The 12,131-nt window shown below is 44.4% G+C and overlaps 1 protein-coding gene across 1 annotated transcript in view; it reads left to right on the plus strand.

Moving 5' to 3' along the window:
• Positions 1-11,741, plus strand: part of LOC119396986 (structural maintenance of chromosomes flexible hinge domain-containing protein 1) — a 218,328-nt gene extending 206,587 nt beyond the window's left edge. Inside the window, exons 48-49 of the mRNA XM_049416665.1 lie at positions 85-357; positions 9,847-11,741. Coding sequence (XP_049272622.1) covers positions 85-357; positions 9,847-9,959 — 386 coding nt within the window. The 3' untranslated portion in view covers positions 9,960-11,741. The remainder of the gene's footprint in view (positions 1-84; positions 358-9,846) is intronic.
• The last annotated feature ends 390 nt before the right edge of the window (positions 11,742-12,131 follow it).

The raw sequence follows: 12,131 nt of genomic DNA on the forward strand, positions 1-12,131 counted from the left end.
GTGATCTCGGCACGAGTAGAACTGTGAAAACACTGAGCTGTGATTGCAGTTTGTCTGAGTGCTTTTGTGTGTCCCAATTTTCAGAGCTCCTGAAGAAGCTTAGTGTGGCCATGAAGAAACAGCGAGACGCACGGACAGAACTGGAGAAACAAAAGCAGAAGGACACTACTTTTGTGATGAAGAAGAAGGACTATGAGCAACTCAAGAAGGAGCTGGCAGGGGTTGATGAGGCCATTGCACGGCTCCAGTGTTCAGGTCAAGATGATGACCGGCTAGCTCTGCCTGTCCAAGACCTTGTGAGAAATTCGCCCAGGCGCCAATCTCTCCCAGCTGCACCAATCAGCAGGTACCCTCCAGGTGGGTGCTGTACACAAGTCTCTGTGTGTTTTATTGCGATAGCAGTTATATGGACAGTCTCGGATGATTTTTGTCATCACTGTCGCCGCTGTTATGCACCGTATGACGGCGGCGACTTTCCGACGCGCGGAATCGAACGGGCGACCTCTCGCTTTGCAGCGCGTGGCGTTAGACGGTTAGGCCACCAACAGACCGTCTTTCAGCCTGCTAACGGCAAGCTATTTATATACACCATTTACTTCAGCATGCTTTCTTAGTCACCACATAGATGTGCGCGTGTGGCGCGCTTTAAAGATCGTCGCCTCGCTCCTGCGAACGCCGTTGCTCTTCGCCCTACAGGGCATGGTCGCCTTCGTGCGCTTATCTCGAGGAAAGAAGGGGGCGGCCGGGGGGGGGGGGGGGGGGAGCGGGGGTTGTATGTCTTGTGCCTTCTCCACGATGTCCGCGCTGAAGTCACAGAGCGTACGAAGGTCACATTTCGCTCGCTGCAGCGGCCACGTTTGCGAAAGGAGCGCGCTGTTCACACAGAAATAAGTAACAACTGTGACAGTTAGTTCGCGCTCGTCCTGTGTGTACCTGTTCGTTCGTTTCTTGCGTCCTGCTTTATGTTTGAGCAGTGCGCTTCAAGTGTCGAGCTGTGAGGTCTGATAGTTTGCACTTGTCCTGTGTGCGTTCTTTTTGTGCGTCCTTTGGGCTTGAGCAACGCGCTGGCAATTTCGAGCTGCTTTCCGTTCTTCGCGTTACATTCCAATTTGTTGCTATCGCATTCACTGTCAAAAGTAAGAAGACGCCGACCAAAAACTTAAAAAATAATAACAGAGACGTTTCGGCTCCCGTACGGGGGCCTTGTTCACAGATTTTGTGAACAAGGCCCCCGTACGGGAGCCGAAACGTCTTTGTTATTATTTTTTAAGTTTTTGGTCGGCGTCTTCTTACTTTTGACCGTGATTGTTCCCGACCAGACGAGTTTTCGTCGAACTCTTGATTTTATCACATTCATTGCTTAGCCGTTGCGGTGAAACTGTGACTTTTTTTGGAAAGATTTGCTTGGCATGTATCTTTGCAGAAACGACATTTAAAAACACAAAATCCAAGTGTTGCAGGAAGGAATGATCACTTTGCAGGATTGGAGTAAAACTGACAATGTTATGTTTTCACATTCTGACCACATGCAATAAATTTCAGCTCACTACTACACAACAAAGAGCAATGAAAATTGCATTTTAACCCTTTGAGGGTCAAAGACGTACATGTACATCATTGCATGTATGTTTAAAATGCGCACTTTTTTTTTTAATCACTTCTCTTGCTTGGCACGTGCTGCCACACTGAGGAAATTCATGGAATTTTTTCGTTGTGCTGATGTCTCTTTTTTTTTTTATGCTTTACTACAGTGGTGCGCCGGCTAGTTTCGATTTCATTTTTCGGCCGGTTCCCGCTTGTTGTGCCCAAAAAACTGATGGCTTTCCGGTTTAGAATCTTTCAAAAGGTGACCGATTTTTTACTCTCGTTTACTGCTCCACGGTACGCGATTACGCCTGTTTCCGTGCAGGTGCTGACTGACACAAACGATGCCGCTGTGTTGCGTTTCTTGTTTCAGGGACTCACAGAAGCCGCTTCCGTCTAATTGGCGATAAGATGAAGGATTATTATAGGTTTCGGTCTTGTTTTCGCTTTCCGAACACGCTCACTACACAGTTTTCTTCAGTGCGCTCACTCACACAGTTTGCTTTCGCTATGGAAGTTCACACCGGTTTCTCTGCCGCAAGTGAGTCTAGCAGCAATTCCTACGAATCGCCTCTCGACTGCCAAATCAGAATCTTATTCAGTAAATGTCAGCCTGTCATACGGGGAGTTACGACTTAAGACTCAGATGTTGATGAGTGAGCAAGATCTCAAAAGTGTGCACAGCGACACTATGCCTAATGCCACTTTGTGCTCTTATTTTTGTACGTCTGTGAACTACACAGGCATTTATTTTAGCGCATAATATTTGATGGTCGTACAGTCAACTGCCGATTTTTCGGACGCCCAATTTTCTGGACATGCTCGAAAATTAGGATGCTTTCACGGCACCGTCACCAGCCCCGTAGACATCAATGTATAAGAACCTCCGAAATGTCGGACGCTGAAACTATTCGGCGTCTGACTTTTTGGACTTTCTGCCCAAATTGCGAGTCCGAAAGGCGTTAATTGAAGCCCCCATGTCTGCCGCGTCTATCATCTCGTAGGTTCGAACCAGCACTTTCGCGAGTCGATCTGTTTGCGACAGTAGCAGAGTTCGAAAGTCGGCTTTGCCGCAGCGCCGATGTGTTATGGGTTTTGAGCAGACCAGAAATTCAAAGGGGCCGCGAGGCGATATCTTTGCAGATAAGCAGTGGAAATGCACGAAGGCATGATGGCGGCAGGCGGGAAACGCGCCGGTACGGCTTAATCGCTGACAACCCTTACGATAAGCATGTTCAGTTAACTGCTCGGTAGTGCTCGGTAGTGCTCGGTAGTGCGCGGCCTAGCGCGGTTGCATGAGTACTGCACGCATTTAATAGGCGAGAACCCAAACGCGCCGTGCCGCCATCCATGCTGCCTCTTTGTGCGAGACCGCTAAGTGCGCCGCACAGACGCGTTGCCTTCACGAACGAAACCCGCTCGCCATTGCCGTGCCCGTGTGCGGTCAGGAACGGAGTGGGCATCACGAACCCTTTCATGACAAATGCGTGCGTACGGTACAGCAACAGTACAGTGATGGCATCAGCCTAGTTGTCAACGTGGTGCACACAACTATAAATGAATAAACGAATAGCGCAACGGACAAGGACAGATGAAGGTAACAACACACAGCGCTGACTTTCAACCTTTGTTGGTACCTTCCTCTGTCCTTGTCCGTTGCGCTGTTCGTTTATTCAATCATGACTTACCAACTTGCGCAAGTTTCCACGCTTCATAACTATAAACGATCGGCTTCACACGGCAGCAAATGTTGCGTATCAACATAAGGTTCGGCGATGCACACACGCACGTAAATGATGCGTGTGCGCATAGTTTACGGACGAGTAGTCCACTCTTCTGCCACAGTCTGTGTTCCGCGTCATCGTTTCCGAACGCTCTATGCAAGAGCTGTAACCTATTCCGCGCTTTGTTGGTATCAGCGGCGCTCATCGCGAGACGCAAATTTGCAAGTGGGCGGGGTTCGCGGCAAGTACTGAATGTATTTGAGAGAGCCTGGGCGCTCACCAAAATGCCTGATAAGTATACTGGGAGGCATTAAAGCTATTTTTAACATGGCTGTGGCGATTTGACTGCTTGAGCGGAATAAAAAAGCATGAATTCGGATGATTTCGCTGTCCCTAGGGAGTCCGAAAAATCGGACGTTGACTGTATAGGTTTTTTTTTTAGAATTTATCTTGGTGTTACTCATGCATACAGTCGCCGACTGGTTATTCGGACTCGGCGGGAACCGCCGAGAAGTCTGAATAATTGGGAGTCCGAAAAAAAAGATTCACCAGGAAAAAGCACCTTTATTCAATCAGTCGATCAATAAGTTTATTATCATGATATAAAAGCATGTTACAGGGAGTAAAATATACAGACGAGGGTCCCAAAGTACACGACTGCAACGGGACCCTCGGTGGTGATTACAAATAAATAAAACAAGGATAAGCAGCTGTTAGAATCGCAGAAACAAACAATACACAAAGCAGATTGAAAAACAAAAGTGCATGGAATCAAAAATACAAATAATAAGTACAGTGTGAAGCAACACAAAAAAAGACAGATCAACTATTTAACAGATGCTCTTTTAATGAGTTTTTAAATGAAATTAAAGAAACTTTAGATTTTAGTGAAGTGGGCAAATTATTCCATATGGAGATGGTACAGAAGAGAGATGATGATTTACCATAGTTAGTATGAACCTTAGGAAGTAAAAAGTTATTGTTAGCCGCAAACCTGGTTGTGTTAGTGTTAACTAACATCTTGGGATCAATGAAATTAGCAGAAAGTTGATTTCTTATTTGTTTATGCAGAAGCATAATTATTGGCCCAGCAGCCGGCAAAAACTTGTCAATGCATGTCTGTACACATGCACACTTATGCGCGACCAAGTCGGCCTGCATTTCAGCCAATGTTTGGCCACCCGTGTTAGTCAGCAAAAGCACTGCAACGGCCTACGCTAAATCCACATTTTATGGCTGTGGTGTGGGAGGCGCGTCATCACGACAGTCTCTGTCCACATGCGCTGGTTCGAGTAGCTGACGGATGATCTCATTGCCCAACTTGTCGAAAACTCCCAAGTAACTTCAGATTGGAGTAGACCGCCTTCCACCTGGTGAATAATTGCCGCTTTTTTCGCCATAGTCGGCTTTGTAGTTGCCAGGTTCCTTTAGTTCCGGCGGCGCACATGGAACAAGCGGCGTCAGAATAATCAAGGCAGCGAGACACAAATCTCGGGGCGCAGATCAGGCCTAGCCACAGAAACATTTGACAACGCAAGCGCTCAAGCGTCAACAGGGAACGACGTTGGGTTAGTTGATGTTGCAGCACCTTTGTTGTCGTACTCTCTTTGTCCAAATTAGGATCCACGTCTTAATCGTACGTGCTGTCATTAACCTCAATCGCCGCACCAAGCTGATTTCAGCTTGGCTTGGCTTGGCCTGCTATTTGGCCGTGGTAGCCGTTCAATGGATACTTGACTGGCTAAATCCAAAAGGCAACCGTTATGTTAGGGTGGCTAGAATGGGGAGGTGTGAAAAGCGGCCGCGAAAACCGGTCCCCAAATCGCGCCGATGCCGCAAGGGGCGCTGTACGCAGAGGCGCGGGGAGTCGAGCAGACGACGTGCCACGTAGCGCCGCTCATGTACGGCAAACCTGTCTCGCGCTATTAGCTTGCAACAGTTTGCTGCGTTAATCGTCTTTTTCCTTTTCTCTTTCAGCGGGTGCAGTAAAAAAGGGCACACTGTACCATCTTCCTCTCCTAGTAAAAAACAGCGCGAAAACTACGAAGACGAGACAGATGAAACAGGACTAGCGCTGTCTCGTCCTTGTAGTTTTCGCGCTGTTTTTTACTATGGATGTGTACCAACAAGCTCAAGTTCGTATGCTTCTCATCTTTCTCTCCTTCTTTACTGATTTTCGTGAAGGAATGCACGCGAGAAAGAATATATCGGAGTGACATGCGGTGCGCACCAACCAGCAAATGTCGATTGGTGTTACTTCCTTGAAAGCAAAAAAATTCGTTACACACAATATGGATAATTTAAAAAAACACATGAAGCCAAGGGTAACTAGAAAGTTAGATTAAAAAGTAAACATCGAGTAAATGAAAATGATAAATTAGCAAGCGGTCATACTGTCAGATGGAATTTATGAAAAAGATAACCCTCGCGGTAGTAAATATCTAGATCTGAAGTATTCAAAAGATCGATCTAGACAAAATGGATTTGGAACAAAGAAAAGGGAAAGAAAAATAAACCATCGCGGTAATCTTTTCGTCAAATTTATATAACCGAATACAGCATAACAGACATCCCTCCAATATAAGAACAGTAACTTATTGTTAATCATATCTTCTGAATTGGAGCTACGAGGTACCTTTTTTTTCTAATTGTATATCGGCGACAGAATAAAAGGAAGTGGTCCGTTGTTTCAATTGATTGCAAAATTTGCACAACGGCCGGGGACGCCATGAGACCTGCATTAAATAAATAAAAATTCACTCGTGGAATTTGACCGCGTAATCTGCTGTAAGAAACTTCTATTGTCACAATGCACACCGCTGTTTATTCCAGCAATACCTTACATGTACGAAGTTCTTAAATTTATCCAGTGATAATTTGCCAGTGTCGCTTTGCAAACAAGCATTTCTATACCTTAAAGCTGTCGCATAAGCCGTATCTGGTAAATTAGGAATCAGACCTCCACATAGAGATACTGAGGCTCATGAATCCACCATTTCATTTAGATACAATCCGCGGTGGCCCAGTACCCTCAGCAACCAAATTTTTGTAAGTTTGCAGGTATTAGATAACGAAACATGCTCAGGAGTGTTGAATTCGCTGCCGTATATAGGAAGTGCTGAACATACCGAAAGATAATCTGTAACTATAACTGCTGTTGATTCATTTGACGGGAGCTTGCTAAAACAACAGCCAGTATTTCTGGAATTAATATAGGTGTATATATACGATGATAAGAGGAAGATAGAAAAAAAGCGCTAATTTCTGCAACTCAACAGGGAGCACGTCTAAGCGCCTTAGGTGTATTATTGGGAAGTCGAATTGAAAAAGACCGCTGAAAAGAGCGAGAGATGATGCCTAACCCAACGTTACTAAACTAGGTTAGCAACCTAGTCTAGTGACGTTGTCCTAACCTTACCCTCTACCGATGCATAAGTCGCGGTTTTTTTATTGACATAATGAGTTGTATTACTAATTCTCATGTGAGCAAGGTAATTGTGTACTGGTAATTTAAATACAGAAATGGCATTTGTTTAGCATTAGGAGAGAGAGAGAGAATTGAACTTTATTATCTGACCAGGCGCGTTCTCTTCGCCCAGAGGTGGGTGACTTCCTTATTCCAGGTAGCCATGGCTTGCAGCTGATGCCAGAGCCCTGTCCACCAGTCGGAGCTGGTCCTCAGGGTTTAGTGACGTCAGCAACAGAAAAAAAAAAATATCACGACATTGTGTGCGAAGGATCGAATTGAGCTTACATGAAGAGCCAATATGTTATATTTTTACATTGAGTAGTTCTAGCAGCGCTAATGCGAATATAATCTGAGGGGTGTTCACTCACGACCAATGTGCTTCAAAGAATAAACTAGGTTTTTAAATGAAAACATATAATGATTGTCTCTGATGCGAACTGTATATCTTTAAAAATGTACGTTTTAACTGTTGGTGTCTCTGATCTAATTACAGACCATGGTAATCGCGCTTCCATATCTAACACGTTGTTTGCAACGAACATTAGAAGTCCAAGGCACAAGCGCAAATCATTCCTTTCTAATAGTATTAGAGGTTTCATTTTTTAAGCTCCGTTGCCAAAGAAAAAGAACAGCAACAAGAAAACGGCGCCCCATACCGGGATAGGGCGTACATTTTGTTCATCATTATCGTATTTCTTCTCAATTCATTTCTTTGGTTTCAGAGTTTTCGTAGCAGCCAGGAACGAAGCACCAGCGTTCAGTTCTCTTCGTTTTATAGGGCATTTTCACCACAGCTCACTAATGCATCACTCGTGTACAATAAAGAACGCGTAAATGGTGAAAAGAACAAAAATCACGCCGCGTTTCCTTGTGGTAGCCTTCCAACGGGCAATCTGCGACAGCGGCAGCTGTACCCGCGCCCCCGCAGCAGCGCCCCTGGCGGCATCGGCGCGCAGAGGGACCCTCTCTGGCAAGGGAAACGCGCGGCGCTCAGCACACCTCCCCATTCTAGCCACCTTAGTTATGTGTAGCCAACAAACATAGCCTTCGAGATCGGTAATTTCTGCGCGTGAATATTGACACTGGCACGATCTCAAGCTATAGCCAGTGCAACATGTCAGTGCTGGGAACCAAGCAAAAATATTGTAAACGTTGCTGACAGCTTATCATGGCATTCAGCGTCGCACTCGATCAGCCACATGGAGTCCGAAAAATCTAACGGCATACTGCGGGGCATCCAAATTTTCGGTCGCGAGTTTACATTACTACAATGGGACGAGTGGCGGTGCCGGGAAGGTGTCCGAATAAACGAGCATGTCTGAATAAACAGTCTGTGACTGTAAACCACGTGTGTGCAACAACACAAATGGTCTTAGGGGCAAAGCACCTTAGGACCTAGCTTTGTCACTCACTGTCCGCTGTCACGATATATAGAAAACCGTTGCTATAGTCGAAACATACGTGTGTATGTTGCGATTACGATTATAAAGTCTCAGATAAAAGTCATATGCAGCACTCCGAACACTCCTGAAATATCTTAAGGTACTCTAACGTAAACCTTTACGTACGTACGTAAGCGTTTACGCTTGCGCAAACCACTAAATGATAATGATAACTGCATTTAAACTACATTTAATTTAGGTCATATTGAATTACCGTTGCGGCAAAATCATAAAAGAGGCTTCTAGCGTTTGCACTATTCCGGTATACGCAAAGGGGTGTAGCAATACCGGGGTACCGGGCGACGGTGTCGACATCTTGTGACGCTTCATGCAACCACAGTCATGGACACGTTTGTTTTCGCGCAGTGTTTTTGAGGGAAAGAAATTATTAAAAAGTCAACTAATTCGTAATTATGCCACTGCAAGGCACTTACATTAGAAGTAGAATGCCTGATGTTTCTGCAATAACAATTTTGTGCTTGCCTGGTTCACCCTGGCCCCGCTAGATGGTGCCACCTATCCAGCCTGTCAGAGGCCTTAGGCCTTTCACGTTTACGGCTTCGGTATTCTAGGTATCTCTAGTGGCTCTAGCCTCGGTAATCCGGCAGAAACAAGGTGATCGTAAGTGGCGCTCGCACTTCAGCTTATTTGATTCGACGGCTGGAGCCTTCGCAAAGCTGATATCGCGAGTAGCCACGAACGGAGGTGGATTTGCGAGATAGGGCCGTAAACGTAAAGCCTAATAGGCGAGTAGTTTACCTTCCGTAAAGGTTCGCGCATGTGCACAGTCCATCCGGTATCCGGTAACACGGTAGCGTAAAGAAGTACGGATTCAAGCTAAAACTCTATTATGGACAGCAGCTGGATTATGCAGTATATGATGTCTCGATATGCTCTACGATGCATTTCATATGACTGGAAATAACCAACAACCACCCGAAGAACATGCATAGACCTTGTCTTTGCCAACTTTAGATTAGATCCACTCGAAGAACCATTGGCTCTTCACTTCACAGACCACAAAGCAGCAATAATGAAGGGAAAACGGAATCCAGAACTCAAGACGATATATGAATTATAACAAGAAAATTAAAATAGAAGAGCATTAAAGAGGAACCAAATTAATACATTTGTATATAGTATATACACTTTTTGTCACTCAATTTACATTCGCAGTGGCAACGCGTGGGTGATGGACGATGACATACCGTTACGGTACCCAGTGCTCCGCCACCCGTCATGATTCACATTAGTGGAGATGCGGCGATTTTTTTTTTGTCAATTTACAGTCACCCAGAAAAATTTTAGACTAATTTTTTTTCTTTAATAGATTCGTCTTGAAGAATTTACTTCAGCATTTAAAAAATACACATTTTTGGGACACATTTCGCGAGAGAAATCAACCCTCAAAGGGTTAAGGTTTGTGCCAACTGTATTTATTGTTGCTTCGCCAGATTTATGTACTGAAAAAGCACCTGGTGAACCCTGCCTCTATGTTGCAGCCAGATTCCTCTGAAATGATAGCGCCAGAAACAAATGCTGGGATTTGTGTGTACCTTGTTGGGTTCTCGTATAAGCAGCAGTCATTCATTGTGCACCTCAAAGGTTTTCTACTTTCTTTTTGCAGCTTCACCAAGAACACCCAGTGACAGCAGTATGAATGGCGTTTCTCGAAGAGGACGTGCTCCTCCCGCTCCTGCCACTGCACCTGTGGAAAGGAAACGCAGGCGGATTACGTGATGCACTCTAGGCTAACATCATCATTCCACACGTTGCGACTTAGCCTGCTGTAGGATACCTCACTTCACTTGGGCTTCATTTGTAATCATACTGAAAAGGCTGTCTTCCTGGCGGCCTCTTTTTATTTTTCTCCATATTTTTCTTACTGCTTTATATGCAAGGCACTCTAGACCCATTTCTGTCTGTCTGCCACAACTGTTCGCACGGTCATCATTAGTTACTGCTGCCCACTATGTCCTCTTTTAATGTTGCTGACAGATGTGTTGGTTCTCATGTTTGTTCACAGTGAAATAATTTACATGCTGAGTGTACATGAGAGTGAAAACATATGAGGCGAGAATGGCGTAGCGCATGTATATATATATAGAGAGTACAAAGATGCGTGTGTCTGGTTAAAAGCTATTATTTTTTCCTTGTGGTGAAAGAAAAACCCTTGTTTTTCTACATCAGTCACTGCTACATTTTTTTTTTGTCACGTTAGTGTTCTGTTTCTGGAGATACTGTGTAGGACTTTTTTTTTATATTTGGCTAGAATTCAGAGCTGGTGGTGCAACTTAAGCTGACAGAAGTGGCCTGTAGGCAAAAGTAATCATTGTAATGTGTGTACCATTGTCACCAGCACTTGCATGTGGCCCACTGCTGGCCAACATTCTGCGCAACAAGTCTGTTTTGAGTTCTCTGGCTTACCTTTTCTTTTTACCATTCTTGGGCTGAGCTGTATCGGTTCCTAAACTCTTCATTTATTTCTGTCTCCATATTTACTGCACATTATCACTGGAACAGAAATGTGTGTCAAGTTCTGTGTATCGGACATATTCCACCTGTGCTAGCTTGTTAAACATGCTGACGGCACAGACATCAGCCTTTTGATATTCAGTGGGACAACAATGATTTGTTTCATCTGTCGCATTTCATTGAACATGGCATAATATGGCTGAAATTCTTTTGTGTATATTTTTGTTTTTACATTTTTATGTAGTTGTGGCACATATGCCTTTACCAGTGTTTAGAATGATCACTTGTCTATAATTGATACGCTGCTATGCTATTATTGAGACATAAGACCAAATTGAAAGTATTGCAGGCCTGCATGATTCACAGCTTGCTAAAATTAAATTCTTTTGCTACTCACGAAAAGACTTCCGGCGATTGTTCAAGGTGCTGTTATTAACTGTGAACCAAAAGAAATATGAGATTTGCATCCTTGTCAAGCCAATAAATGTTTTTAAGCTTGTACTGTAATTATGAACAGTGGGCTTTTGATCTACGCGCGTCTGTGGTTTGTTTTGTCCAATCTAATGAACTGATTTTATTACTAGCATGAGTAAAACTCCTAAAACTGACGGATGCCATGATTTGCTCTGTACCTGTGGGCAAGCAGTCAGCTGAAGTGTTGTTCTTGAACAATTGTACATAATTGTGTCGCTCTTACGAGCTTGTTTGAAAGAAATGTTTTACCCCTGTCTAGTTATAGTTAGTAAGAATTTCCAGGAAAACTGCATCGGTGAAACTGTTTTTTCTTGCTGTTCTTGGGTGATGTGTTGAGTGAATCCCAACCACGTAATACCGTTAAGCCCACCAATGTCTGTTACCTGGGAGGTGTCCTGTTATGCTGCTGGTTGTACCATATATCTTTATCACTGCAGAGTTGTTTGCTAAACATAAGTCATTTCATGTTGAGGCCATTCATCTCCTACAGCCTACCTATGTTTTATGATGACAAAGCTGGAGGCACCTTGTCCTTTTGCTTTTCTGACAATAAAGTGCTAATTCGAAAGCATATGCCCCATTTTTCATGTTTGTGAAAAGGCATTGCAACGGTGTATGCAACGTGGTTCTTTTTGCTGTAGAAGTTGTAGAACTGCACTTCCATATTAAAGAATTATCTCATGCCATGATTCGTTTCTGCGATGAGGCGTCTGCGCATGTGTAGCCCAGCCTGCCGCTGCAGCTTCTACAGAGCCTATGCTTCAAGCCAATTGCGCATGCGCCAACTCCGTCCCACTGTGCACCGTTACCGTCGCGGTGGCCACCGCTGTGGCTGTGCATAGTTGAAGTGCCCTTTTCTGTTGCCGGTCATAGCGTTGCACAACGTGACAACAATTGCTATCTAATGTCTAATAATAATAACCAGAAACAAGTGACGTCGAAAGTGTGCTTCTATGAGAATAT

The sequence above is a fragment of the Rhipicephalus sanguineus genome, chromosome 6 (genome assembly GCF_013339695.2).
Source record: "Rhipicephalus sanguineus isolate Rsan-2018 chromosome 6, BIME_Rsan_1.4, whole genome shotgun sequence".
Taxonomy (NCBI): domain Eukaryota; kingdom Metazoa; phylum Arthropoda; class Arachnida; order Ixodida; family Ixodidae; genus Rhipicephalus; species Rhipicephalus sanguineus.